At 35.4% G+C, this 27,024-nt stretch overlaps 2 protein-coding genes across 10 annotated transcripts in view; one reads left to right on the top strand and one right to left on the bottom strand.

Annotated features, from left to right (window-relative positions):
* Positions 1 to 3,293, bottom strand: part of LOC112044467 (fibrosin-1-like protein) — a 111,329-nt gene extending 108,036 nt beyond the window's left edge. For 4 of the 7 annotated variants that reach the window (XM_052885476.1, XM_052885477.1, XM_052885479.1 and 1 more), the window contains exon 1: positions 2,684 to 3,293. In XM_052885476.1, coding sequence (XP_052741436.1) covers positions 2,684 to 2,923 — 240 coding nt within the window. In that variant the 5' untranslated portion in view covers positions 2,924 to 3,293. The remainder of the gene's footprint in view (positions 1 to 2,683) is intronic. The other 3 variants (XM_052885478.1, XM_052885475.1, XM_052885474.1) reach the window with 2 other exon arrangements.
* Positions 3,294 to 3,359: 66 nt separating this feature from the next.
* LOC112044458 (vitamin K epoxide reductase complex subunit 1-like protein 1) lies at positions 3,360 to 27,024 on the top strand. 3 transcript variants are annotated; one of them, XM_024080318.2, is made up of 4 exons: positions 3,360 to 3,495; positions 14,461 to 14,635; positions 16,619 to 16,716; positions 26,809 to 27,024. In XM_024080318.2, exons 2-4 carry the CDS (start codon positions 14,469 to 14,471, stop codon positions 27,009 to 27,011), a joined length of 468 nt encoding a protein of 155 aa, XP_023936086.1. In that variant the 5' UTR covers positions 3,360 to 3,495; positions 14,461 to 14,468; the 3' UTR covers positions 27,012 to 27,024. The 3 variants fall into 3 exon arrangements, with proteins under 3 accessions (XP_023936086.1, XP_023936088.1, XP_023936087.1); XM_024080320.2 differs by lacking the exon at positions 3,360 to 3,495 and adding an exon at positions 7,686 to 7,815; XM_024080319.2 differs by lacking the exon at positions 3,360 to 3,495 and adding an exon at positions 7,754 to 7,880.

Below are 27,024 nucleotides of genomic sequence, written 5' to 3'. Positions count from 1 at the left end.
ATGATGAACTCCTTGTTCTTGATCTCACCTGATGTTAAATGACGATGCAGTCTAAGATAAAAGCGGGATAATTTGTAAGAGATGCCTACATATTTTTAGTGTCAACTACCCATACCTCTGACGCTTTTACACAGAAGTACCATCGTACCGGAAAGCTAAATCGCTTGGAGGTACGTCTCTGTCGGTAAGGTGGTGTAACTAGTACCATGACTAGATTATACCTGAGACTATTTGGAAAATTCAAAATCCTAAACAGACCCGAGCTGGGCATCGAACCCAGGACCTCTGAGAGAACCAAAGCACTACCAACTGCGCCAGAGCGGTCGTCAAAAATATTACATTATTGTGACAAAGAATGTTGGAGACATTACAGTAAATGCCTAAGGCCGGATTCGCACTACGCCGAACCGGTAAATTTGCCGGATACCGGATACCGGACACCGGATAGGGGTGTTCACATTACACCCGATCCTACAAGAAATTTGGACAGCCAAGTACTCGCCTCAGTTGAATTTAACCCTGTGCGGGATAATGTCAATAGCTTTTTTTTATTCTATGACTACAATCTCACGTAAGTAAGTGATGATTCAATCTAAGATGGAAGCGGGCTAACTTGATGAAATCCACACCACTTTTGGTTTCTACACGACATAGTACCGGAACGCTTGGCGGTACGTCTTTGCCGGTAGGGTGGTAGCTAGCCACGGCCGAAGCCTCCCACCAGCCAGACCTGGACCAATTAAGAAAATCTCAATCGGCCCAGCCGGGGATCGAACCCAGGACCTCCGTCTTGTAAATCCACCGCGCATACCACTGCGCCACGGAGGCCGTCATATAAATTGTACAACCACTAAAGCCCTTCCGGCAGTTTTACCGGACCGGCGTAGTGGGAACTCAGCCTAAGGCTGACATAGTCGTCTATAATGTCAGCCACTGACGATCAAGTAATCTCACATGCCTGCAGCGCTAACGGCACAGCCGATAATATTGATCGTGTGTTGGGCTTACTTGATTGTCAGTAGCTGACATTATAGACGACAATGTCAGCCAACCCTATTTTTAAGAGTACCTACTTCGTACGTGCTTATGTAAAAACCAAACTAACATTATTACATTTGAAAGTACGTCTGTCTGTCGCCTTTACACGGCAAACCGCTGAACCGATTTTGATGAATCTTAGTGTTGAGATAAAATCAACCTTTGAGTAGAACATACTACGTATGTACCTACCTACCTACTTTTTATCACGAAAAAGTTGGTTGGTTGGTTGGTCATGGTTCTCGCGTGATTTGTGAAAAAAAAACAAATGAACGGAATAAGTCGAAAATTGAATAGTATGTGTACATTTTGGTTAATTAATAATTTTGCATCGTTTCGGAGTCATTATTTTAATTTGTTATTTAAGCAACATAGGTAAATAGGAACATGCCAACGTTTGTTATCAGCTATACGATGTTAATAATTAGATTATCCAAAATATTATTACATTCATTACTACCTGTAATCTTTGCGATAAAGTGTAGAAACATGCATTTATCATAAATATATCAGTTAGATACGAAACGAATTATATAACAGTTGAAAAAAAATCAATGCATTCGCAAAACATAATTGTATAGGTAAGGACGAGATAATCACAGAAAAAAAATAAAGCCCTCGAGAGATAGTAGGTAAGTACATACGGCAATTCGTCCCGTATTTTAAAGTTTCGCTTCATTGGTATTATTAGGAAGAGAAACGCTTATTTATTAACCATATGTCGGTAAGTTGGCGTAATTTCAACAAAAACCTGTTTTCCGTAGAAAATTAGCTTACCAACCCATTGTGAGCTGAAATTGCATAAATGTTGCACACGCCGCATGTGGTGAATTAAATAGGAGCAAAGGAACCTGTTTAGGTCTATAATATTAATCGTGTAGGTACCAACGAAGCACAAATGGCACGTAATTTAGAACGATAGCGCGAAATGTTGTTTTATTGCCCACTACGGTGTGCAATACACAACATATTGTCGTTTCGAGGACGGCTTAAATGAGCACAAACGAGCGAAAGCCACTTAGACCAAATTTACACTTAGTGGGAGACCGCGGGTGCACTCCGCGCGGAGAGCGGGGAGGCCTCGGCCTGCGCTGTCAGCTGCTATGCGCTTACATTACACTATAGACACCATAGATGCAAATAAAACCTTAAACAACACACGCTATTGCCAATAAACTAATAAGGATTTCAGCATTCCTAATTTAAATTTCAAATATCAGTACGAAGGGTTCATTCAATAGGTCAATGCACTTCCGAGACGACGTCTGAAACGATTACATAGCTGTTTTTTTGTTATAATTGGAATGTCCGTTTTAATTCCAGCTATTTTAATTTTGAATATTGCACAAAACATCAAAATTTGGTTAATGTTTACGTGTGTTATAATTTTCTTTTTGTTTACCAAGAAAAGTGTGATTGTGAACCAACCTAATTGGCAATCAATTATACTGAATCGTCATTGACGTTCTGTGATAAGCATAACGTTAATGTCAAAAGTAAACAATTAGTAGGAATACATTATGTAAATATCAACAGTGCTCTTTAGTTCAGGTAAACTACATAATTATTGCATAGTGAAAATGTAAAATCTATTGTTATTGGTCCGTACGCGTAGGGAGTTAGTAACGCAGCGGTAAAGACTAACCTCGAGGTCCTCGTAGGTGCGAAATGCCATTATGGCGAAACCATCGATGATGTCTTCCTCTCCGAGGGGCTCCCTCGACTTCTTCCTCCTGGCCGGAGGACGAGGCGGCTTTTCTCTGGCCGGAGACTCGTCCTCGCCGCTGTCCCCATCCTTAACTTTACTCTCTCGCTGTGCTTGCATGCGCTGGGCCCGCTCCCTTCGCCTGTTTCTCTGATTCCGCTGCTTCACTTCGTTTTCCATCGTTCGCACATTATTCGAAACACCCGACCACCGTGCTTCACTACACTAAAGTCCGCACTACACTTTTATCACACATGGTTAACCTTTGTTTCTATGCCGAGGAAATCGACAAAATACAAATCTTGCACACAGAAAAAGACACTGGCCGTTTCCAATGGCGGACCGTACACCGTTGCCGCATTGCAAGTAAAATGGCCGCGTAGCACTCGACGGGCTGTCTTCTTTCACTTTTACGTAAACGGAGGCATTATTACACTTAAACTAAGATATGCTACAATATATTTTAACAAGAACTAAGATAATTAAACGATAAATTAGTTTTATACATTATTCTCTGTGTTCAGAATCAGTCAATAGTCAATACAATGAAAGGTGTTGCACGACGCCAACGCTGCGGTGCGGTCGCGATGGTGAACTAAAGCAGTGCTGCCAACGTAAAAGCAGATACACTCTGCGATATTGGGCGTCATTGGCAATGTGGCGCTCGGGTTTACTCTTCACACGCCTATAGCTCGGTCCCTCTCTTATCCATAAAAATAAGATTGCATTGCTGACCTATTTATTGCGAAGTAGTAAGTAAAAATACCCTTATACATTTATTAGTTATGAATTTATTGTTATAAAAAAAATCTAAATGTAAAGCTCTTTTACTAATAAAACCAATTTTTTTTTTATTTCATTAATTATTTATGTTATTAATTTACATTGCTTCGAATAGACACACATCTTTGTTTATGTCACTAGTTGCGTAAAAAGTCGGATAGAGTGCGCTAGTAGAAAAAACGATTCAATTCGACAACTTATAGGATGAAGTTAGCTGTGAGTGAGGTTCGAGGTTAACTTTTACGGTCGCGTTCAAAATATGTTTTTATTAGATGCGATCACGTTACTTAGACCTTGTTTGTTTTGTTTGCAGTTTAATAAAATTTTAAGGAAATGGAGTAGTTTCTGGATTATTATTATTAATTTTTTAATTTACAATTTGCGCTTAAAAAGGATAGATGGGTTATTATTTCCTTTTTTTAATGTTTTATGTAAATTGGATATCAAGACGTAGGAAATGTATGTTCTTGTTAGGTTGGTTTTCTGATATTATTTTGAAATCATTAACCTTTTGGAGTGGGGAATAATAATGGGGACGCAATCATTTATAATGTATAGATAGGTAATATTATCATAATTATGTAAAAAAAACAATCAATTTATTTATACAATATTCAATATAAACGTGGAAAAAGATACATTTTTTATGTAGTTTTTTTTAATAGCGATTAGAAATAGGTATGTAATTGCAAATTAATTGTAGATTTTATCTCTAATATATAAAATTCTCGTGTCGCGGTGTTCGAACTTGAACTCCTCCGAAACGGCTCGACCGATTTTGATGAAATTTTTTGTGCATATTCAATAGGTCTGAGAATCGGCCAACATCTAGTTTTCAAACCCCTAAATCCTAGGATAGGGTAGTGGTAGGGTAGGGGTATGGTATAGGGATAGGGTAGGGGTAGGGTAGCGGTAGGGTAGGGGTAGGGTAGGGGTAGGGTAGGGGTAGGGTAGGGGTAGGGTAGGGGTAGGGTAGGGGTAGGGTAGGGGTAGGGTAGGGGTAGGGTAGGTTTATGGTGTAGGGATAGGGTAGGGGTAGGGTAGTGGTAGGGTAGTTGTAGGGTAGGGTAGGGGTAGAGTAGAGGTAGGGTAGGGGTAGGGTAGGGGTAGGGGTAGGAGTATGGTAGTGTAAGGTAGGGATAGGGAAGAAGTGCAAATAAATAAATTAATAAGTCAAAGCGAAGCTTGAGCGAGTCCGCTAGTTTATTTATATTACTTTCATTAAGACCTGCGTTTCGAAGACTTTTAATGTTTGAACATGCATAACTTTTTACTGAGTTGTACGATTTTAATAATGGTTTTTTATTAAAAAATTATACCTTCCCCAATAAATGATGGTCCCGTATAAATTTGGAAAAACAATTTCAACCTTATAGGCACGAAACCGGGGATGATTGCTAAATTTTTACCTAATTCCGAATTTGAATAAGTTTTTCAGTGATTTTATAGGCACGTAACATATTATAGTCACAGAATAAACAATGATCCAGAATGAGTATTTACAAACAATGTGGTGTGGACGGTAAAACCCATAAAAAATCAAACGTCCTCGAAATACGCCTAAATTAACTTTTTTCATAATTTGTATTTCAGAATTTAACACTAACGACAATTACGTAAATTAATAGAATAAAAAAATAATACAATAAAAAAAAATACTAAACCTTATTTATTAGTTTTTGTAAACAGTTTTAAAAATATAATTATAAAAACATAAGACACCATTTTTTTTGAATAATATTAAAATTACTGATGCGATGCGCTTTGTGTCGTATGTTGAACTGACCCAAGAATATATTCGTTTTCATATTTTGTATTTGGAGCGGCTACGACACCGTCGTGTTCCGTGCGCTCTATCTGTTTAATCTGTTTTATCTGTATACGATAATAAATATCGTTATTCCAAAGTAGTGGCCTTTTATATGGCTCTATTTCATAATTTATTTTAAAATTATAATATATGCACCAACCTAGTTAGATTTTTATTTTTTGTAATCATTTTTGTTATTGCGGGTTATTATATACCTACAAGGAGGTTTCAGCCCCTATTTGTTAAAACTGTATATTTCTAAGAAATAAACGATTATTATTATTATAAACGATTATTATTGCGAAAAAATATAGTTTTTAATACTATCCGAGCCCTGGTAATAGTATCGGTTAATATCAATGATTATTTTATACTAAGTATAGATATGTAACGTGCGTTCAAAATCACCGCAAAAAGTGATCCGAATTTTAGCGACTCCGCTGAGCGCACACATGCACGTTTTTGTATTTACTTACATTATGTATGTAGATTTTACACTTCCTAGTTATTACACACAGTCACACAACTCGACATTGTAGACAATCGTATTAGGTATGTGTTTATATAACTTTTGTTGTTTAATAAAGCGATTAAATGAAATTAAGACCTATTATGCACATTGATCCGCCTCAGTTTTGATGCGCTGGTGCCCTGTCTCTAGTGTAAAATATCATTGGTTTTCATGGTAAACCAGTTATACGAAATACTATAAAATTTCACACAGCCAATAATTAATAACTCTTCTCTCTTTTTAATTTGTGATAGATGTTGTTAATTAAGAGGTTTTAAGGAAACTATAAATTTTTTACTCAATATTATGCCTGCATTTATTAGAGTTTATACATAAAACACAGATTAAGAATAATAGGCAGATGGAGCGCACGGAACACGACGGTGTCGTAGCCGTTCTAAATACAGAATTCAAAACCGAATACATTCTCGAGTCACTACGACACGAAGCCTCACATCAATAACTTTCAATATTATCCAAGAAAAATGGCGTCTTATGTTTTTAAATATTTTAATAACTGTTTACAAAACTAAATAAATAAGATGGAGTATCTTTTTATTGGTAATTATTGATTATTATTATTAATTTACGTAATTTTTGTTAGTGTTAAATTTTGAAATACTAATTATGAAAAAAGTTTGTATATGCCAATGATGTCAAATACTGTTAGATGTGTTACTAGGTCATGAAAAATGAGGCGTTCAAAAGAGGAAATTTCCTCATCTTGATGTTAGTTGTGGTCAACAACGAACGTTATTTTAACAGATAATACCTAAATATTGTCTTCAATGTCGAGTTGTGTGTTCAGGAAGTGTAAAACTGTTTATAGGTACATAAATAAATAATGGAATTAAATACAAACTTGTGCATGTGTGCGCTCAGTTTTGTAGCCTATTTAATATTCGGAACACTTTTGGCGGTGATTTTGTAAGGACGTAACCGATCTATATAGTATACGATTATCATTGGTATATGCGGATGTCAAGAAGACGCGTGACGTTTATTTTTTTTATGGGTTTCACCGCCTTCACCACACTGCTTGTAAACACTCACTCTGTATGATCTTTACATTCTTTACTCTGGTTATAAAAACCCAAGATAAAAACTGGTGAATAATGCCTCAAGGCTCAAGGCATTAAGTTTCGCCTTTATGCTTTCTCATATTTGTGAAATAAAATTTAAACATACGAACAATAACAAACACTGAAATTGTGATTTTAAAATATTGGTTGTGGGTACGACTTATTACAATACCAGCACTTAAGCTACGCTTAAACGGATTCCATGTAATATTATTTTCGCGTATAGGCAATTAATTAATTAATTGAATGTAGTGCACGCCACAGAATAACCTTTTTTATTGTTTAAAATCCACATCATAGCTAGTAATTTCGGAGGTTAGCCCAAAAAAATAATTATGACCTAAATCCTAGACTAATAAAACCTTATAGACCCGTAACACCTAACAACTTTTCACTCCAAACGTAAGCTTTTGTGGCTATGTGAGCGTAAGAGCTAAGCTAATTACTCTCGCTGACACACACAAGCGTACTTATCGTGGCGTAGCGTTGCGTCAAAGGCTCCCATTTCGGGGCACATAAAGCTACTTACAAAACCAGCGACTACACACTATCTATCTGTTATAAATCTATGGTATAAACGAAATATAACGGTATACCTACAAAATCTTACTAAATTTTCTTATTGTTTATTCAATATTCAACGTTAAGGCAAATACATATTGACAGTCATGTACGTTGTTTTAAACGTTAATGACTGAATTATGAATAATTTATGACGTCAAAATAATGTTTAGTGGTGTGTGAGAGACTCGAGAAGTCGTCCTACGCACAAGTTTACCTCAGTCGTGTACGTGTTATCAAGTGGTTAACTCGTTTTGATTATTTTAATAACTAATTAGTATAATTTAGCTAAAATTTGCTAAAATAATAACAAAGATAACACTTTGTAAGTATTTTATCGTCGTGAGAAGAAGATATTTTTAATTCAGTTATTAATATTATAATACATAGGTAGGTGCAAGATCGTTAAATTTGAATTAACGGCGTAGAAACAGGTTATTAGTCTAAAATTAAATAATATTTTTTTTATAAATAATAAAAAACCGAGTGCGTGACGGGCCACGAGCAGTGTAGAGTTCCGTATATTAAATTAGTATGTATATATTTATAATGCAAAAAAAACTAAAAAATGGTGCTGGTGGTAACACATAGGTACAATATTTTTTAACATCAATCCAACTATACATCTCAATAAAAAAAATAAAAAAAATAAAAATTTATTTATTAATCACACAGTAACAAATTTCTAATACAATAAAAGAGTAGATCCCTGGTTCCCAAACTAGCTGTAACTGTATCTTGGGAGCCAGTGGATTCCCATTAGTGTTACTTTTTGATAATCTGTTCCTTAATTAAGATAATCTGTAGTAGGCAAAACAAGAAAAGTGTATTCGTAAAACAAGATCAAACACAAATAAATAAATTTTTGTGTGGTTGTGTGTTTGTGTGTGTGTGTGTGTTTGTGTGGGTGCGTGTGTGTGTGTGTGTAGGTGTGTATGCGAGTGTGTGTTTAATTAAGTATGAACGCGCTTGCTAAGAAAAGTATCCTCATGTGTTCGAGTTTAAAGAATATGTTGAACGATTAGATTTTCGACATAGTTGTAATCGCAATCAATTAACCAGTTAAATATGTACGTCTTAAAAGCATGATTACCTAATTTTCTGATATTGAGTTTATTTTTTTGTAATAAGTTATAAATACGTGGAGCAATATATAGGTAATATGGGATAAACCTACGCGTTTTTGATTTTATTTCTTTGACTGAAGGGAAGAAACTCAATTTAAAAAAAAATCTTATTACTATACTCAGAAGCACAATTAATCGCCCACTTTAATATAATCATGTCATATTAAAGAGGGCGGATAATTGTGCCTCTGAGTATATTTTATCGACGTGATTATTTAAATACTTATATACCCATGCCAAACTTCAGCTTTCTAGTTGTAACAGATGCTGAATTATCGTGCTTTAATTTTTCACAAACGAATCCCTGAATCTAAGAATACCTAGTATTTAACAGACCCCATTTTTTTAAAATTTTCAAGACTTATTTACATTTACCTCACACTACGAGTGTGAGTTAAAGGATTAAATAAATCATTTTATTTTATTGTAATTAAATATTATACGTATTAGGGTAAGTTCTTTCTCAATAAAAAAAAAGAAAAAAAAAAGAATATTTGCATACCTGTTAATTGTGAGACATTGTTACTTATTACATGAACATCTTTGTATTTAAAATTTACTGTTTCTTGCAAAAAAGTGATTCTGATTCGGATTCATTCCCACTTTACATGTAGGGGACGGAGGGAGATACTAATATAGATTTTACGACTTCGTCAAATTTTTTTAATATTCGCACTCATGCTAAATTATAGCTTTCTAATAGTAGGTAGTATTAGTTCTTGAGCTAAACCGCAGACGGACAGACAGATGGACATGGCGAAACTATAAGGGTTCTTTGTCGACTGCGGAACTCTAAAAAGATAAGGATAGGGTTAGGTAATTTAAATTATGAATTATGCTATTCATCATTTAAGTTTTTGCTACTTAATTTTATCATTCGAATCAAGCGATTTTTAACCGACTTTAAAAAGGAGGAGGTTTATTCAATTCTATTCGGTCGGTATATTTTTTTTTTTAAGAGGCAAATATCGGTAATCTGTGTTTATCTAATCCATGAACTTTTTCTTAAGCAATTTTTAATGGGCCCTCAAAGAAGCTTGCCAGTCGACAATAATATACCTACGTATTACGTATGGGTTACGTTTACGTTTAGGTACGTTACGTAATGAAGGCCAACTTACATTAAACTATTTTAAGATAAGATAACAGTAACATTTAATTATCTAGCTAGTTATTCCAAGTTCTAAGTTACTCGTAGTAGGTATTTATCATGAAAACTATAAAATTGTAAAAGAGGTAAATCAGGCTTAGTTTAGTGGTTTTTTGTTTTGTAATTTTTTTCAACGAAAATAATCACAATGACTGAGTTTTACTGATCGTAGTTTTGCGGGGTTTTATTGTTTAGTAATTAGATTATTTTAGCGATTGCGTTTTGACGTGGGCCACGAAACTATCATTGCGATTGTGATTTTATTCGCTACAATTAGAATTTATAGGCGTCAAAAATAAAGCTTTAATAAATTCAGTGATTGCATGAATGTCACTTAATCGCTTCAATTTCGATCAATTCAATACCATCTAAAGATAATGACAACGTGTGATCATCATTTTGACAACGTGTGATTCCGCTATTTTATACTCGTTGATTTAATATGCTCTTAAAACAAGATTCATTAGAATTTGAACTTTATTTCTATGGGATGCCAAAAACAAAATGTCACTAACAACGTAGTTGCCATGGAAATGAGCGATGTCACATCGCTTACCTTTACAGAATGCTGGGGCTGAAGTTAGTCATTGTTCTGATGTTTTTAATAAGGCCTAATAAGACCCTGAAGTAAGGATTTGTTCACAAGTAAAAAATTATGTCACTAAAAACTCAGCTGCTTAAAACGTGTTTTTTAGCCTTTTTACATGTAACATGACCTGTTGTCTGATTTTCGATTTAATCCTATTTTGAGTAGCGATTCACTATTACCAATAGTAAAGGATTAAGATAAAAACACATAGGTACATACTTAAATTTATTTTTCACTACTCTTGCTCAAAAACACTGTCATATTACCACTCCGCAGCGGGGCTAAACAAGCATATTAGCCTCTAGGGGCTAAAGTTATTTTGTTTTTTTAATTCTTGTCTGTTACGAGTACTAGCCAAGTACTAGCCTACTATAAAACGGAGGAGGTTTTATTCGAAAATAGAATCATTATAGGTAAGGCCCTGATTGTTTTGAAAAATAAATAAAAAACTTTAAATTGGAATGAAATGCAGCGTTCTTGTCTGTGGAATGCGTTTACTTTTTTATTTAATTTTTATTGAGTTGCGAATAGAGCGAGATTTGAAGACATGGGACATCCTTTACTGTGTAATACCTTTGCCTTTTCTCATGTGAAAAAAATAAAATTAAAAAGCGAGAATTTAAAAAACAATTGGCGTGAATAATACACACTTGATTTTTTTCCGAAATTCATTGTAAATTTGTGACCGTAACTTACATATTTTTCAACAATAATTGTTATTGTTGTCTTCGTCTAGTGAGAATGGTGATCCTAATTTGGAGATGGATGAAATTTTCAATCTGTTACCATCAAAGTCGAGACGCATTTACTTAAATACTTACCTACGATACCTACGAAAAATTTAATAAGTGAAGAAAACAACAACGAATGGATTCATTTACGAAAGGAGTTTTTTAAACTATTATCTCCCACGTTTACCTCATATATTCATTATTCATCTTCAAAGTAGTCGGAAATTATGTTACCGGGTAAAAGCATCTCCCTTAATATCCAAAATTGTAGACTTTGTACATTTAATTTTCAATTAAAATAAATCATTGAATATTGTACTAAACTATTTTATTTTCTCGCAATCGTAGTGAAAAGCAGAGTGTAACACGTGGGGCTAAACCCATTATAAACTCGGTTTCTATTTAGGCGGCCCTCGCCTTCGTCTCGGGCTCTAAAAATACCTCGTATATAATGGGTCTTTTTAGCCCCTTGTATATCTACTATTATGAGTATTATTGACTTGTTTTTTTTTATATTATAGCAAATATACATTAATTTGATGTAACTACATAAAGTAAGCGTATATATTTATTGAAGTCCATATAAAGGACTGCACATGGCCGGGATGATGATATAATAATAATAATCTTAGTAGTCGAAATATTTCTCAAGCGGGGCGATACATCTTGGCCTAGACCTAGGGTGTAGCCGAATGATCAAGCGGAGCGCTTGTTTTGTGGCCCAGCGCGTGTATAAATTCTCCGTTACGCTTGACCGGAGAGCTTGCTTTGTTTTTATAATTTTTTTTTTAATTTTTGTACAGAATTAATACCGCGTATACACGAAGGGGTGGTGAAACGGAGTAGATTGGTTTGAGCTTTTACGCTGTTTTTTTTTCTTTTATGCCAGCGTTCAAACATACGACTCCCCTATTGCATAGACGAATTGATTTGCAGGGGTTCGCGTGAACTGGTTTTTAAAACACGGATTATATTGATACGGATATTCATTGGTTTGAGAAATAGAAAGAAATCGCTAGGTTTGTGAAGTTGAGCCTATTATTGAAATAGCAAATTTATTTGTGATATATTATTCAGCAAATTCAAACTAAAAAATAATACATAATCTAACCTATCCATTGCACGCCTAAACCAATTTTGATGCAGTCTTATTTTTCTGTTTTAGGCTAATCCTTTTTCATGTGATTTTCAAATGATTACAGATTAAGCTTGACTTAAACATATTTTAGCTTTATTTCGTCATAACGGTAGGGAAATAAATATACTGTCTAGGTTTATTTAAAAAAATATTTTTTTCAAAAGAATACATAGGTCATATAATATATTACGTTTATTGTTTATACCTCATAGTAGGTTTGCCGCGTGGTATTAAGATATGGTGTCTATTAGTGCAAAATCATGTCGAATTTCGCTGTAATATTTGACCCCAAAAATAAACTCAACTGATATGATAAGTGTTGTAAGTACTGTTATTTATTGTTGACTAGATGACTGCTGCCCAAATATCGTCATGTAAAGTTTATAGTACTCGTAGTGGTTAGTAAGCAGGTTTTAAGTTACAGAAATTTTGTTGCCACGGTAGATACGTATACCGGTCTGGTACCCGGATGCGATTTAGAAAAGTGGACTGTTCCAAAAAGTACTCATAAGTTAGTAATTTTAAAAACTAGATAGTTTATCAAATCATAAATCATAAATCATTTATTGCCAGAATGTGGTCATATACAGATATTGTATTATATATTACAATATCTGTATAATATATATATATATATATTATATATGCCGGCGTGCAAGCCGAGTACATTATTATAATTTTTATTGACTAATATTAGAACTGTCAATCATTTATAATGTCATTTCATAAATTAAAGTCATATAACAAACATAATAAAATAAAATTAAACGAAAGTAATATTGTCAAAACATTAAGTATACATTTACATGTTATTAATATAAAATAATTTGTCATTAAGGAACTCTGCTACTGTGTAATATCCTTTATTTAAGAGTATTTTAACCATTCTTCCTTTGAATTGCATAGCATCTAACCTTTTCAAACTCTCTGGAATATGGTTGTATATCCGTATGGCCATACAATATGTGTTATTTTGTATCTGTTAGAACGTGCCATAATGTCTTCCATATTAAAGAAATTATTTCTATGTTTATGGACAAAGACAGAGAGCTCCAGAATATAAAGGCATGGCAAAGGAAGAATCTTCTCACTTTTAAACAATGGTTTACATGACTGTAGAGGATTTATTTATGCTTCTAATTCAGATCTAATAGATGTACATATTATCATACTAAAAATGGTATCATACATACATAAGTCATGATAAACATAACTCAAGTTGTATGTAGATTACAAACTGTCTCAGGTTAATATGTATTGTAGGTCATTACTACCATCAATATCAGCGGATCTATCTATACCTATATTATAAAGCTGAAGAGTTTGTTTTTTTGATTGATTGAACGCGCTAATCTCAGGAACTAACTACTGGTCAAATTTGAAAAATTCTTTCAGTGTTAGATAGCCCATTTATCGTGGAAGGCTATAGGCTATAAATTATCTCCATATTCCTACGGGAACGGGAACCACGCGGGTGAAACCGCGCGGTGTCAGCTAGTTCTACAATAAACATCTTGTAGAGACAAGATCTTGAGCGGCATGCTCCCTGTTACTCGTTTGTTGTCACTGGTCCATCGACCGATCAAATGGGGGGTCGACCAACAGTGATTTAACTAGCGCGGGGTCTCCGTTCCAGCATCCTGACCCCTACGTCCAGCAGCTCTTTGAAATATGTGCTCGCCCATTGTAACTTCAGTTACGTGATTCATTGCTGTCTTTGAGATTGGTTCTTCTATGATTCTGAGCCTTCTTAAGAGGCCTATAACTAGTGACCAAATCTCATTGCATTGTAGATCGCCTTCCTTATACCTGGCTTCGAAGATACAGTGACCAGTTAGAAAGCCAGGGCCGGGGAAGCTACTCGATTAATGTATTGTATTTAAAACTCTTAATCAAAGTTAAAACTATTGTGTTTAAAATAAATAAATTTTGAAATTGTTGCCATGCGAGGTGTGGGTCTTTTTTTTTTCTTATACAAGTTAGCCCTTGACTACAATATCACCCGGTGGTAACTGATGATGCATTCAATGATGAAAGCATGATGAAAATCCACACACCTTTCGGTTTCTACACGACATCGTACCGTAACGCTAACGCGCGGTACGTCTTTGACGGTAGGGTGGTAACCACGGTCAAAGCCTCCCACCAGTCAGGTCTGTTCCATCTGCTTATTCCAGCAACTATATCAAAAATCCCCACTCGTTACTTAACTATCATAATTTCACGTTGTTACAGATTCAAGTATGAAAGGCAAAGAGCTGAACCGAGCTATCATAACAATAAGCTTAGTGGGCGTGCTGGTGTCCACATATGCGCTGTATGTGGAACTTCTCGCTGATCTTAGGCCAGGGTATAAGGCCATGTGTGATATATCCGAACATGCCAGTTGCTCCAAAGTCCTGACCTCCAAGTAAGACCAAATGAAATTCCCGATTAACCGGTAATGTTGTAATCTTGAATTATATCGTCACATCATTTGATCCCAGCGCCAAAAGATTTAAGCAAAGGTTTTGTATCTGGTTGTGTAAGTACCGAAGGCTTCTGGGACCTCAGCGGGGTCACCGGGGGATTCGGGTGAGTGCAGAAGCAAGCCTGATGGGGCCAGAAGGCAGAAGCAGACGAGACCGGCGGAACGACTCTCAAATGGCGTCTCCTCTGAGACAAGGTTTGAGATTGATGAAGCAAAACTCACAAACATAATTTATATACGTAATTTTTAAATTAAATATTCCCACACTAAAGAATGCTAAATCTGCGCGATTTAGAGATAACATTCATCTTTTTAGTTTTTAATTAGTAGGTACCTATTTATGTAGATGTACTTTGTAAAATAGATTGCTATGTATTTATCTCATGGTTTTATTAATTTTTGTGACGTCGGTAATAAATAATTACAAATTTATCGTGACTTATGTAGTCTAAAAATTATTATATGGATTGATTTTTCTAGGCACCAAGTTTCAGTATAAGTTGTAGCTTACGTATACACAAACATACAATATCACGACTAAAATATTTGAGTAAAAAATTTTTATAAAAAAAATACAACCGACTTCAAAACCTAAAAACGTACCCACTAAACTAAAAAGTGAAAAATAACATCATAATATGTTCTACCTGCTGACCAGTATGAAGGCGGTGCTAAGCCGGTGATGTATTAATTCAAGCCATGTGAGATTAGCAGGTAGAACATATTATGATGTTATTTTTCACTTTTTAGTTTAGTGGGTACGTTTTTAGGTTTTGAAGTCGGTTGTATTTTTTTATTAAAATTTTTATTATTTTTCCATTTTTAGTGTAAAATTTCATCTCAAACGAATACATCAGACCCCTAATGACAGTCACAACCCATCTTCTCTCATCATCATCATCTAGGTAGAAAGTTCTCAGCAATACGAATTAATCAAGGCCAAACTCAAGGTAGTTACTGTAAACTGTTAAGGAGCTCCCTTAATTGTCCTTGGTCTTCATCACCAAACCCCTAAATGACAGTCACAACCTATCTATGTGGAAAGTTCTCATTAATACAAATTAATCAAGCCCAAACACAAGGTAACTGCTGTAAATCGCCGAGGAGTTCTCTCGTCTGTTTTATGGCTCCATCATCAGATCGATTTTCCTTCGAACCTTCATGAAATTGTAGTGCTTAAAAGTACTAAATGGAAAAGTTTACGAACACACTAGACACTTATATAATTTTCGAAAGTTCCCCTCAATTTCTCCAGGATTCCATCATCAGATCTTGACATGATGGCAATGGGACCAAATGGGGACTATACCGTTTCAAACAAAAAAAGAATTTTTGAAATCGGTCCAGGCGTCTTTGGGTAATCGGTGTACATACATAAAAAAAAAAAATACCGACCGAATTGAGAAGCTCCTCCTTTTTGAAGTCGGTTAAAAATACAGAAACGACCAGATTTAGATTAATCAATCTTTGCCTACATTGGTTTTTTTTAATAAAATAAACTCGTAACGGACTCACGTTACACTCCACGATCTCACCTGATGGTAAGTGTAGATGTGGTCTAAGGTACGCGCCTATAGCTTGGCAAATTCGTTCGTAACACTCCCAATGGTCCGCGCGGGCCAGGGGGCGTGTAGCGATGAATGAAAAGCCCACGAATGACGCACCTCGCTTGTCACACACGTACTCACACCCGCGCAGTCCTTCTCCCCGTCGCCCGCATATCATGGGAGTGTCATCAATGAACTTTTATTCACTTTTGCCCTGTTTGTATAACAATTAGGAAATAGATTTCGGGAGTGTGTTCCATATTATAGATAGGTACTCCTTGAAAGTTTCTATAATCTATTCTTAAAAACGTTAGCATTTACGGCCAATATGTTAACAGCCAGCAGATTAAAAAAAAACTCGTTTATTGTTTTGCAGGTACGCGAAGGGTCTGGGCCTCGTGCCGGAGGGGTCGCCGTTCAAAGTGCCGAATTGTGTGTACGGGATTATCTTCTATTGTATTATTATATTTTTGAGTAAGTTTACTTTACAAGTTTTTATTCACTTGCAATGTTTGTTAGTTTTGGTCTAAACCTAAACCAACATTTAGATATAACTAGAGATGCGCCGAGTAACACTTTTGCCGAGTAACGAATACCGAGTTTTACTTGGTTCAATTTTTTTTCAACCGAGTACTCGGCCGAGTAACTCGGTTCAATCAAATTCCCATTGCGCGCGCGTAAACAAGTATTAATTCAATTCAAAATTGTTTTTTTCAAGTAGGCTTAGCACTAGCACTTTTGAAACTTCAAGTTTGACTATTTGTAGTGACTCTACCACCAGCTCAGAAGGCGCAGTCTCCTGTTGAGAAGAGCGACGGGAAACTCAACAGTTGCTCTTTTAAATATTTCGCTTTAATTTTATTTAAATTTAATTGAGATTTTCAAAGATTTCCTTTGAATACTAATGAATACTTTTTGATTAACACTGTTGATTTAATTATATGTACCTAAATAATGCTTTTCTTAAACAAGGTACACTCGGCATTCACCGACCGAGTTATTCGGCCGAGTACGAGTATCAAAAAATCTGCCGAGTACGCCGAGTACCGAGTATCAACCGAATACTCGGCCCATCTCTAGATATAACTAATGGGCTCCATGAAAGCTCAGATTCACTCAGTGGGTGACTAAGCGAAGAGCGTATCATGGCGATGATACTAATAAATAAAGCTAAGGAGTTTGTTTGGTAGAAGCGCTAATCTCAGGAACTACTGGTCCGATTTGAAAAATTATTTCTGTGTTAGATAGCCCATTTATCGAGAAAGGCTGTATGCGATATACTATCCCCGTATTCCTAAGGGAACGGGAACCACGCGGGTGAAACCGCGCGGCGTCAGCTGTGAAAAAACCAAAAAGAAAAGAAAAAGTCATTACGTACGATAGCTACCTATTTTTGATTCATCAATGCATTTCATTACGTTGGTATTTTTGATTATTTTGAAGCTTGAAAATTATAGTCAATAAATACCTATACCTAGAAGAAGAAAAACTTCTCCATTAAGCGAATTTATTGCATTTTTTTTTGAGAAATAAAGATCATTTCAAATGTTTGTGAGAAGTAAGTACTAATAATATTTTTAATAAATTAAAACTAAAGCTGTGAGGGTTCCAAACTCTAAGGGTTTAGTCTAAAACGCAGCCCACATCGAATTAAGCTATGTATAAATCCACTGTGTAATTTTTTTAAAGGACCAAATAGATACCTACCTAGTTTACTCAGCTATTCGCTCCCATTAATATTTTTAATATTTCTTACTAGCGGATGCCAGCAACTTCATCAGCATGAATACTCTGAATCATCAACATTATTAAAATTGCTTTAAAATGTAGACATATTTGCTCTATCTCCCGGAAAAAGTCCCATTCAAGTCGGTTCAGCCGTTCGAGAGTTGATCCCGGAAAAATCATTTAAAAAAAATCTGTATGGATCAAAAAGTTTTTTGGACGTGAGAGAAACAGCTATTTTCAAATCACAGACGGACACTTCAATTATATATATATATATACTGATCTGAAAGCCTTCTACTGCTTTTATAGTACTACTGTACTGTACTGTATAGCTTTAAACAAGATTGGTTATTGGTACTCGTATAGTCAACGCAAACCCGTTTAGGTATAGGTCTGTGCAATTTGAAAATGTAAATCGCGAATCGTGCTTTGCGACTACGAGGAATATTGCAAAAGCCGTTAGTTACTTCCTACTTATTTGGTATCTCAGAAGCCGTACTTCTAAGTAAATAACCGTTATCGTATAAGGCTGTCATTTAGTGAGCCCTCGTATTTGATTATAAAAGAAACAAATACCCAAGATAGGTATTCTAATTTCTATGTCTACGTGTAAATAATCACAAAGTCAAAGTCAAAGTCAAAATTCATTTATTTCAAATAGGCTTAGTTTACAAGCTCTTTCGAAACGTCAGGTAATAATATTAAACTTAAGATAATGGTGATAACAATTTTTCCAAAAATTAAAATTAAAGTTACGAGGGTTCCAAACGCGCCTTGGTCCGAGAAGAGCCCACAACAAACTCAGCCAGGTTTATCCTTTTTTAGTTTATCACCATTTAACAATAGGTATATAAGTAGCCTGTCATGTAATACATTTCATTTTCAAGCAATTTTGTCATTTACGTAATCATTGACACTATAATATGACTTTTCTATAAGCTTACGTTTAATAAAAACTTACAGCCAACGATTTTAAAATTCATCTACGTAGGTAAAAACGGCCCTGTAGGGGCTAAAAGCCCTTAAGAATCTTATTTAATAATAAGAATGAATATACCTAATATGTAGTTTACCTAATAATACTTGTTTAGCTATGTATGTTATCAACCCATTTTAGGCTCACTGCTAAGCTCGAGTCTCGAGTCGGTTCAGCACTTTGGGAAATTAGTCCGGAAGAACAGACATCTTTTGCATATAAGTATTTGAGAAAACACAGTCACAGTCACACAGTTTTTGGTCTATAAAATACGAAGCAAAGGTCGAAAACGACACTTTGCAATTGCACGTTGTAGAGTCAACATCTCCTGAGGATGCTCCGGTTTCGGGGTGAAACGTACGTAGAGAGTATTTTGTCGGACCTGGGTGACGTTGTCGCATGGGTTCGCCGAATTTTCGCGGATGATAGCAAAATAAATAAATCATTATATAACAGTCACTCGATTTACACATATGTATTGATAAATCAGTCCCGCAACTAGTAAGGTTGATAGTAAAAACTAAAAACCATTTCGCGCGTAATTCGTTCGTGATTGCGCATCGTGAGTCATGTCTGTGGGAAAATGTTGCGAAAGCCGTTTAGGCGTTTCGCACCTATTTGAGCCTGTAATGCCTAGATCTACCTCATTTTATCAAAATTGACAGTTTGTCTGCCGTACTAGTTTGTTACGACGACCTCTCCAGCGCAGTTGGAAGTGCTGTGGTTCTTCAGAAACAGACAGAGACAGACAGACAGAGAGAGAAAGTAACTAGGTTCGATTCCCATCTCTGGTCAGCATAAGATTTTAAAATTCCTAAATTAGCTCAGGTCTGGTCTGGTGGTAGGCTTCGGCCGGGGCTAGTTACCACCATACCACCCTACCGGCAAAGACGTACCGCCAAGCGGTTTAGCGTTCCGGTACTTATAATGCCGCGTAGTAACCGTCAGAGGTATGATTAGAATAAACTTGTCTGTTGTACATCTTCCAAGTTAGTCCGCTTCCATCTAAGACTGTGCTAATTTGTCATAGAATTAAGAAGAAGGTCTAGTCATTACGAGTTTTTCTCTATAATGATGTAGCTATATCTCAGAACATAGAAAAACAATTTAGTATGCGAACTATTATCGTGAAAAACTTATATTTTGCGACTTACATTTTGATTTGGAATTGTTTGAAAAAAAAAAACAAGATATATAAAAATAGCTCATTTTAATTACTGTCATTAGTTACGGTATAAGGTGGCATTAAATAAGTTTGCACGAGTAACTTCCAAGTAAAATATTCGTACGGCATAATCTTTGGTTTCATGTTTAAAGTGTTTGTATATGTTACCGTTAAATTGTAAATAACGTTAGTTAATCTAACTCGCGAGATTATAAACTGTCAATAGATTGTGAACTGAACCTATTGCTTACAATTTAACGTGTTATTTTTCGGTACATCTATTCGGTGTCATCTATCGAAGTGAAAACGAACGTGAAACTTATAATTAACAATAACAACATTTTACTTACGGAAGAATAGTGTTTAAAAAAAATAAAGAAACGCACTGGCCACCCCTCCGATTGTTTTTCTTCTTTGATTTGTCCATTGTAATTTTTTACTATTTTTATTATGCCCGCTGTAATATTTTTGTAACTCTATGGTAAATTTACCCTGATTGAAAATTTGACTGTTTCACTACGATAGATTACAATCTACCGAATAATAATACGTTAAATTGTAAGCATTATGTTCAGTTCATCAATATTTCGACAGTTTACAATCTCGCGAGTTATATTATAAACTAACGTATTTTACAATTTAACGGTGACATATTATATTTAAATATAATTCTGTATGAGTGTTTGTTTCGGTCTGAAGATAATAGTTCTTTACGACTACGAGTGTAACAACAGACACGTGATGTCAGCCACTGACGTTCAAGTAAGCTCAGCACATGCCTGCAGCGCTTACGGCTTGACAGCCTATATAAAACTGATCGTGTGTCGGTCGCGATGTACATGACATCATGCCGATCGCCACTTAGAAAAAAAATTGAAGTTTAGTCTTTTTAATTTTTTATACTCTTACCTATATGAATATAATGTTAATCGCCTTAATTTCAAGGTTTCCATTTCAAACCGCTGGATTCGATAAGCAACTGAAGGTTTTTGTCTATTTGGAGGAAAAAGGTGTAAGTATACCTGTTATATCGGACAATGCTCAATTGGATAGACATAAATAAATAAATAAATAAATATACTTAAACAATACACATCACTATCTAGCCCCAAAGTAAGCATACAGAGTAGCTTGTGTTATGGGTGCTAAGATTGTTGATATTATAATATTAATATACAATTATATACTACATATAAATACTTATATAATGTATAAATACACACAGACACTGGAAAACACCCATGCTCATCACACAAATATTCTCCAGTTGTGGGAATCGAACCCACGGCCGTGGATGCAGAAAGCAGGGTCACTACCCACTGCTCACCCGGCCGTTAAAGCTATGATAGCTTAAATTATTGTTTTCTATATAGAAAATGTATGTTTATAGAATGGCAAATTTAAAAGAAATTTCGCAGCGGTGAACGCCATTGCCTCATCAGTGGGAGGTCTCGGATTCCATTTTTGAAGCAGATTGCTTTTTTATGGATCAAGTTTGATCTGGTTTGGAAAAATGCTAAGTCCGTTCTACCGATACTTATATTCTCTTGACTTAAAAAATGGCCTTAACTAATTATAAATAAAACGAACTTTATAATAGTGTGTACTACCAACATGCTTATATTTAGTGATGATAAAAACCAATTAAATGAAATTTATACTAAATATTTAAATTAAAAATACGATTAAAATTATAATTGTAGTTAAAATTATAAACTAAACTGAATTAACAATAAATAAAATACGTTATAGGTACCTAATATGCTAATATGTGTTACTATTTCCTATTGTGCTTTATATTGAGTACTACGTTGTGGAATCTGATTAACAGAGGTAAAATAATCTAAAACGAGGAAAAACTCGATTCTTTGAACCACTGTGATTCTGCAGTATTTTAAAGTTACTATTGCTTTTATTTTTTATTCTTTACAAGTTAGCCCTTGACTGCAATCTCACCTGATGGTAAGTGATGATGCAAGCTAAGATGGAAACGGGCTAACTTGTTAGGAGGAGGATGAAAATCCACATTCCTTTCGGTTTCTACACGACATCGTACCGGAACGCTAGGGTAGGGTGGTAACTAGCCACGGCCGAAGCCTCCCACCAGCCAGATCTGGACCAATTAAGAAAACCTCAATCGGCCCAGCCGGGGATCGAACCCAGGACCTCCGTTTTGTAAATCCACCGCGCATACCACTGCGCCACGGAGGCCGTCCGTGGTTTTAGAAAATTACCGAATTAGCTGTATCTCCAGCTAAACCAACTCATCATTAAGTTTTAAATCAATGCCTACATCGTCAACTAAATAATACTTATATTATTCGTAATTGTAGTAATTTGCGAATGTAATGTTTTAACGCCTTAAACACTAAACCAATTTTAAAAATTCTTTCACCAATGGAAAGCTTCATTATCGGTGAGTAACATCAGCTTCATTTTATCCCAATATTCCCACGGGAATAGGAACTACGGATGTGAAACCATCCGCGGGGTTCGCCAGTAATGTCATAAACTCTCTTTGAAATCGCCAAGTTGATTATTCTACTCCAACTATTAGTTTGTTCGCAGATGTAATTAAACGAGGTGTTAGGAGAATGTCGCTCGAGATTTTTTGCAATACATTACGGTGGTCAGAATCCACGGTATCAAATACAACTGGCCTTAGCCTATCAATTAAGGCTTGATTTATAGTGCGTTATGTAGAAAGTTAAGGTTGGTTTAATGCGTGATTTTCTTCATTTTCCTATGCGAAATATAACATTTGCACAGGGAAAATAATATTCATAATTTGTATTTGTAGTAAATAAAAATTGTACTGGACTAATGTCAAAAATATTTGTTACAACAATTTATTTATTGAATTAAAATTGGTTGCTAGTAATTAAACCGCTGTCTCTGTTCGTGATGAACTTGAAAACATCTGAACGGGTTTTTATGCGGTTTTGATCAAAAGAGTGATTCATATGAAAGGTTTGAGTATGGAATTCGTCAAGGTTTTGTGTAAATTGGTTGAAATATGATGAAAATCGTTGAAAATGCCGCAGGCGAAGTCGCGGGCGTCTGCAGTGTTTTAGTACAAACCTGTATTTTGTATTTTAAACCAACATAACAGTAACTAATATTTGACAGCCTCCGTGACGCAATGGTATGCGCGGTGGATTTACAAGACGGAGGTCCTGGGTTCGATCCCCGGCTGGACCGATTAGGTTTTATTAATTGGTCCATGTCTGGCCGGTAGTCTTCGGCCGTGGCTAGTTACCACCCTACCGGCAAAGACGTACCGCCAAGCGATTTAGCGTTCCGGTACGATGTCGTCTAGAAACCGAAAGGGGTGTGGATTTTCATCCTCCTCCTAACAAATTACCCCGCTTCCATCTTAGATTGCATCATCACTTACCATCAGGTGAGATTGTAATCAAGGGCTAACTTGTAAAGAATTTAAAAAAAAAAATTAGAGTAATGAATGAATTTCTTGTATCTGACGTTTTTAGAGAAAGCTCTCGTGACCAGCTTACTAGCATATATACTAAGTACATACCTACATATTATATTTATCTATACTCTTAACTTGCTGATTTTGTTAAGTTTATATCTAAGCGTATTTACATAGATAACATTGACGCCTGCTGTGTTAATTAGTTAAACTTGTTCTGTAAACTTTGTTACTAATTTCTCTACTTAACCCTTTACTCTACTTAATTAATTTAACAAATAATAATATCATCTCAAATAGAGCCGTGATAGCCCAGTGGATATGACCTCTGTCTCTGATTCCGGAGGGTGTGGGTTCGAATCCGGTCCGGGGCATGCACCTCCAACTTTTCAGTTGTGTGCATTTTAAGAAATTAAATATCACGTGTCTCAATCGGTGAAGAAAAACATCGTGAGGAAACCTACATACCAGAGAATTATCTTAATTCTCTGCGTGTGTGAAGTCTGCCAATCCGCATTGGGCCAGCGTGGTGGACTATTGGCCTAACCCCTCTCATTCTGAGAGGAGACTCGAGCTCAGCAGTGAGCCGAATATGGGTTGATGACGATGACGACGAATAACATCTGTCTAGGTAGTTTTGGCTTTATTCTGTTTGAGTACTAATTATGTTAGTCTTTATTTATGCGGTTAAATAAAAAGTACATAGGAGATTAAAAACAGGACTGAGAACATTTTATGGTTCTATCTTTTATAGCTTAGGCAGCGTACGCAAGATAAGTAACTTTTCTGGTTGATTATTTACACCTTGTGTCCAAAAAACCCAAATATCCTACGGCACCCTATTTTTTTCCTAAATAAAATTTAGCCTGTGTTACTTGTGGATATTGTAGCTTTCGAATGGTGAAAGAATTTTTAAAATCGGTCCAGTCGTTTTTGAGCAACAACAACATTACAAACATACAAACAAAATTTTCCTCTTTATAATATTAGTATAGATTTTGAATTTTTAGCAAGTAGTTCAAAATGTGATAACCTCGTGGCTCATAATAATTGGTTACTAACCAATTATTATGTACTCGTAATTTAAATAATACTTAATACAAAAAAAAATATAGATAAATAGTGAGCTGTGATAGCCCAGTGGATATGACCTCTGCCTCAGATTCCGGAGGGTGTAGGTTCGAATCCGGTTCGGGGCATGCACCTCCAATTTTCGGGTTGTGTGCATTTTAAGAAATTAAATATCACGTGTCTCAAACGGTGAAGGAAAACATCGTGAGGAAACCTGCACACCAGAGAATTTTCCTAATTATCTGCGTGTGTGAAGTCTGCCAATCCGCATTGGGCCAGCGTGGTGGACTATTGGCCTAACCCCTCTCATTCTGAGAGTAGACTCGAGCTCAGCAGTGAGCCGAATATGGGTTGATAATGATGATGATGATGACAAAAAAAAATTATCTAATGTTACGCAAACCCATTAAAATGAAATACGGCGCTGAAATAAGTATATAAACAAATCAACTGTAACATAACGGGCGCGCAAATTGTTTTTCCAATCCCGTTTTAATATTACGTAAATTTCCACGAGCAACATTATCAGATTATGCTAATATAAATTGTCAATTAATGCAGTTTGCATTACGTTTCCCGAAAGTCGAAACCGCGGCACGATTTTAAACCAATAAAACGAATTTGAATATATTATGGAGGGTTTGCGTGAGCATTTATTGCTCCGCTAAATTGTTAATACCGCGGAACACGGTCGTAAATGCTTGGATTATTTTGTATGGGCCATTGTATTTCAGTTTTGTCGGTAATCGAAATGGACCAGCCGATATTCGATAGCATTGTTTGCTACCTACATACATTCGTCTATACTGCAGTAAACTGTAGTGCTGGGATTGATTTGTTATATACGAGTCGGTACCTACGACCTACCTGCCTACATTTTAGAGTTAACAAGGTAGTTGACTTTAATTTCGTGTAGGCTGTCAGACGTTTTGGCGCGTATTGTCAAAAAAATATTTAAAAATTCTGATTCCGTCTCAAAAACTTATGATTTATTTTTCAATGTAGTAGAACGATAATGAACAATTTTATAAGATTTAAACATAAATTTTTGCTGCGTGCGTTTCTATCTGTGGATATGACCTTTGTCTTCGATTACGGAGGGTGTGGGTTCGAATCCGGTCCATCCGGACATGCACCTCCAACTTTTCAGCTGTGTGCATTTTAAGAAATGAAATATCACGTGTTTCAAACGGTGAAAGAAAACATCGTGAGGAAACCTGCATACCAGAGAATTTTCTTAATTCTCTGCGTGTGTGAAGTCTCCCAATCCGCATTGGACCAGCGTGGAGGACTATGGCCTAACTCCTCTCATTCTGAGAGGAGACTCGAGCTCAGCAGTGAGCCGAATATGGGTTGATAACCGTAATCGTAAACAAAAATTTCAACTAGAGAAGAAAGAAAAATATCCTAGAAAAAGAGGCGATTCAGATCATAGATATTAGGTAACTTTTCTAATATTCTATAAAATAATGGAAAATTAAGTTTAAATAATATTAGACATACTTACGTATTTATTTGTAATTGCTTTCAGTTATAGGTAATATGAAACAGGAAATTAGGTGCTCAAACTTTGAAAGGAGGGTCGCGCAAATTGAATGTAAAAAAAATATTTAAGTTTTTTTATGGCGCAAAACCGTGGGAGTAAAATTTTTCGATACGAACTTCGTAGAATTAATTACCAGTGGGTGCCCGCGACTTCGTCCGCGTGAAGTGCAGTTTTTCACAAATCACGTATAGGAACTTTTTCTGGGACAAAAAGTAGTCTATTGCTTCTCCTAAAACTAAATTTATAATTTGAATATAATATAAATATATTCACATCCTTTCTTTGAATGTATTATACCTATTTTCGTATTGATTTTCTTACTACAAATAAATGGTCGATAGGTAATTAGGTAAAAGATTTTGTGGACTAGTGTGGACGAAAATTGGTGAAAATGTAATTTTGGGCATTTTTATTATGTAATTATAAAAAAAACAATAAACTTTACAACCACAAACAATACATTAAAAGTAAAGATTAGGAAAAGTATATTAAAACGTTTTTTTGACAAATTTGATAGACATATTTTTAATTATTTTCCTAACTTCAACAACTCAACACACTTAACAACTCGACTATCTGGACAAGAACAGGAAAATACAGGCAGTATTGTAATGAACACTGATAATAATTGTTTTTTTTTGTTCCAGCTACATACGATCACTTGATGGCGGTGCGACTACAGCTTGGTCTCTCTGCAATGTCCCTCGTTATTTGTGTGTATTTAGCTTACCTGCTAATATTTATACTGAAGGACTTTTGCGTAGTTTGCGTCTCTACCTATGTTGTTAACATAGCAAATACATTCCTTATTAAGAAAAAGCATACTTATGTTATGACAAAAAATAAATAAAGTACATATTTAA

The sequence above is a fragment of the Bicyclus anynana genome, chromosome 14 (assembly GCF_947172395.1).
Source record: "Bicyclus anynana chromosome 14, ilBicAnyn1.1, whole genome shotgun sequence".
NCBI classification, from domain to species: Eukaryota; Metazoa; Arthropoda; class Insecta; order Lepidoptera; family Nymphalidae; genus Bicyclus; species Bicyclus anynana.
The sequence above is the reverse complement of the archived record's forward strand: the minus strand, read 5'-3'. Positions and strand labels throughout refer to the sequence as shown.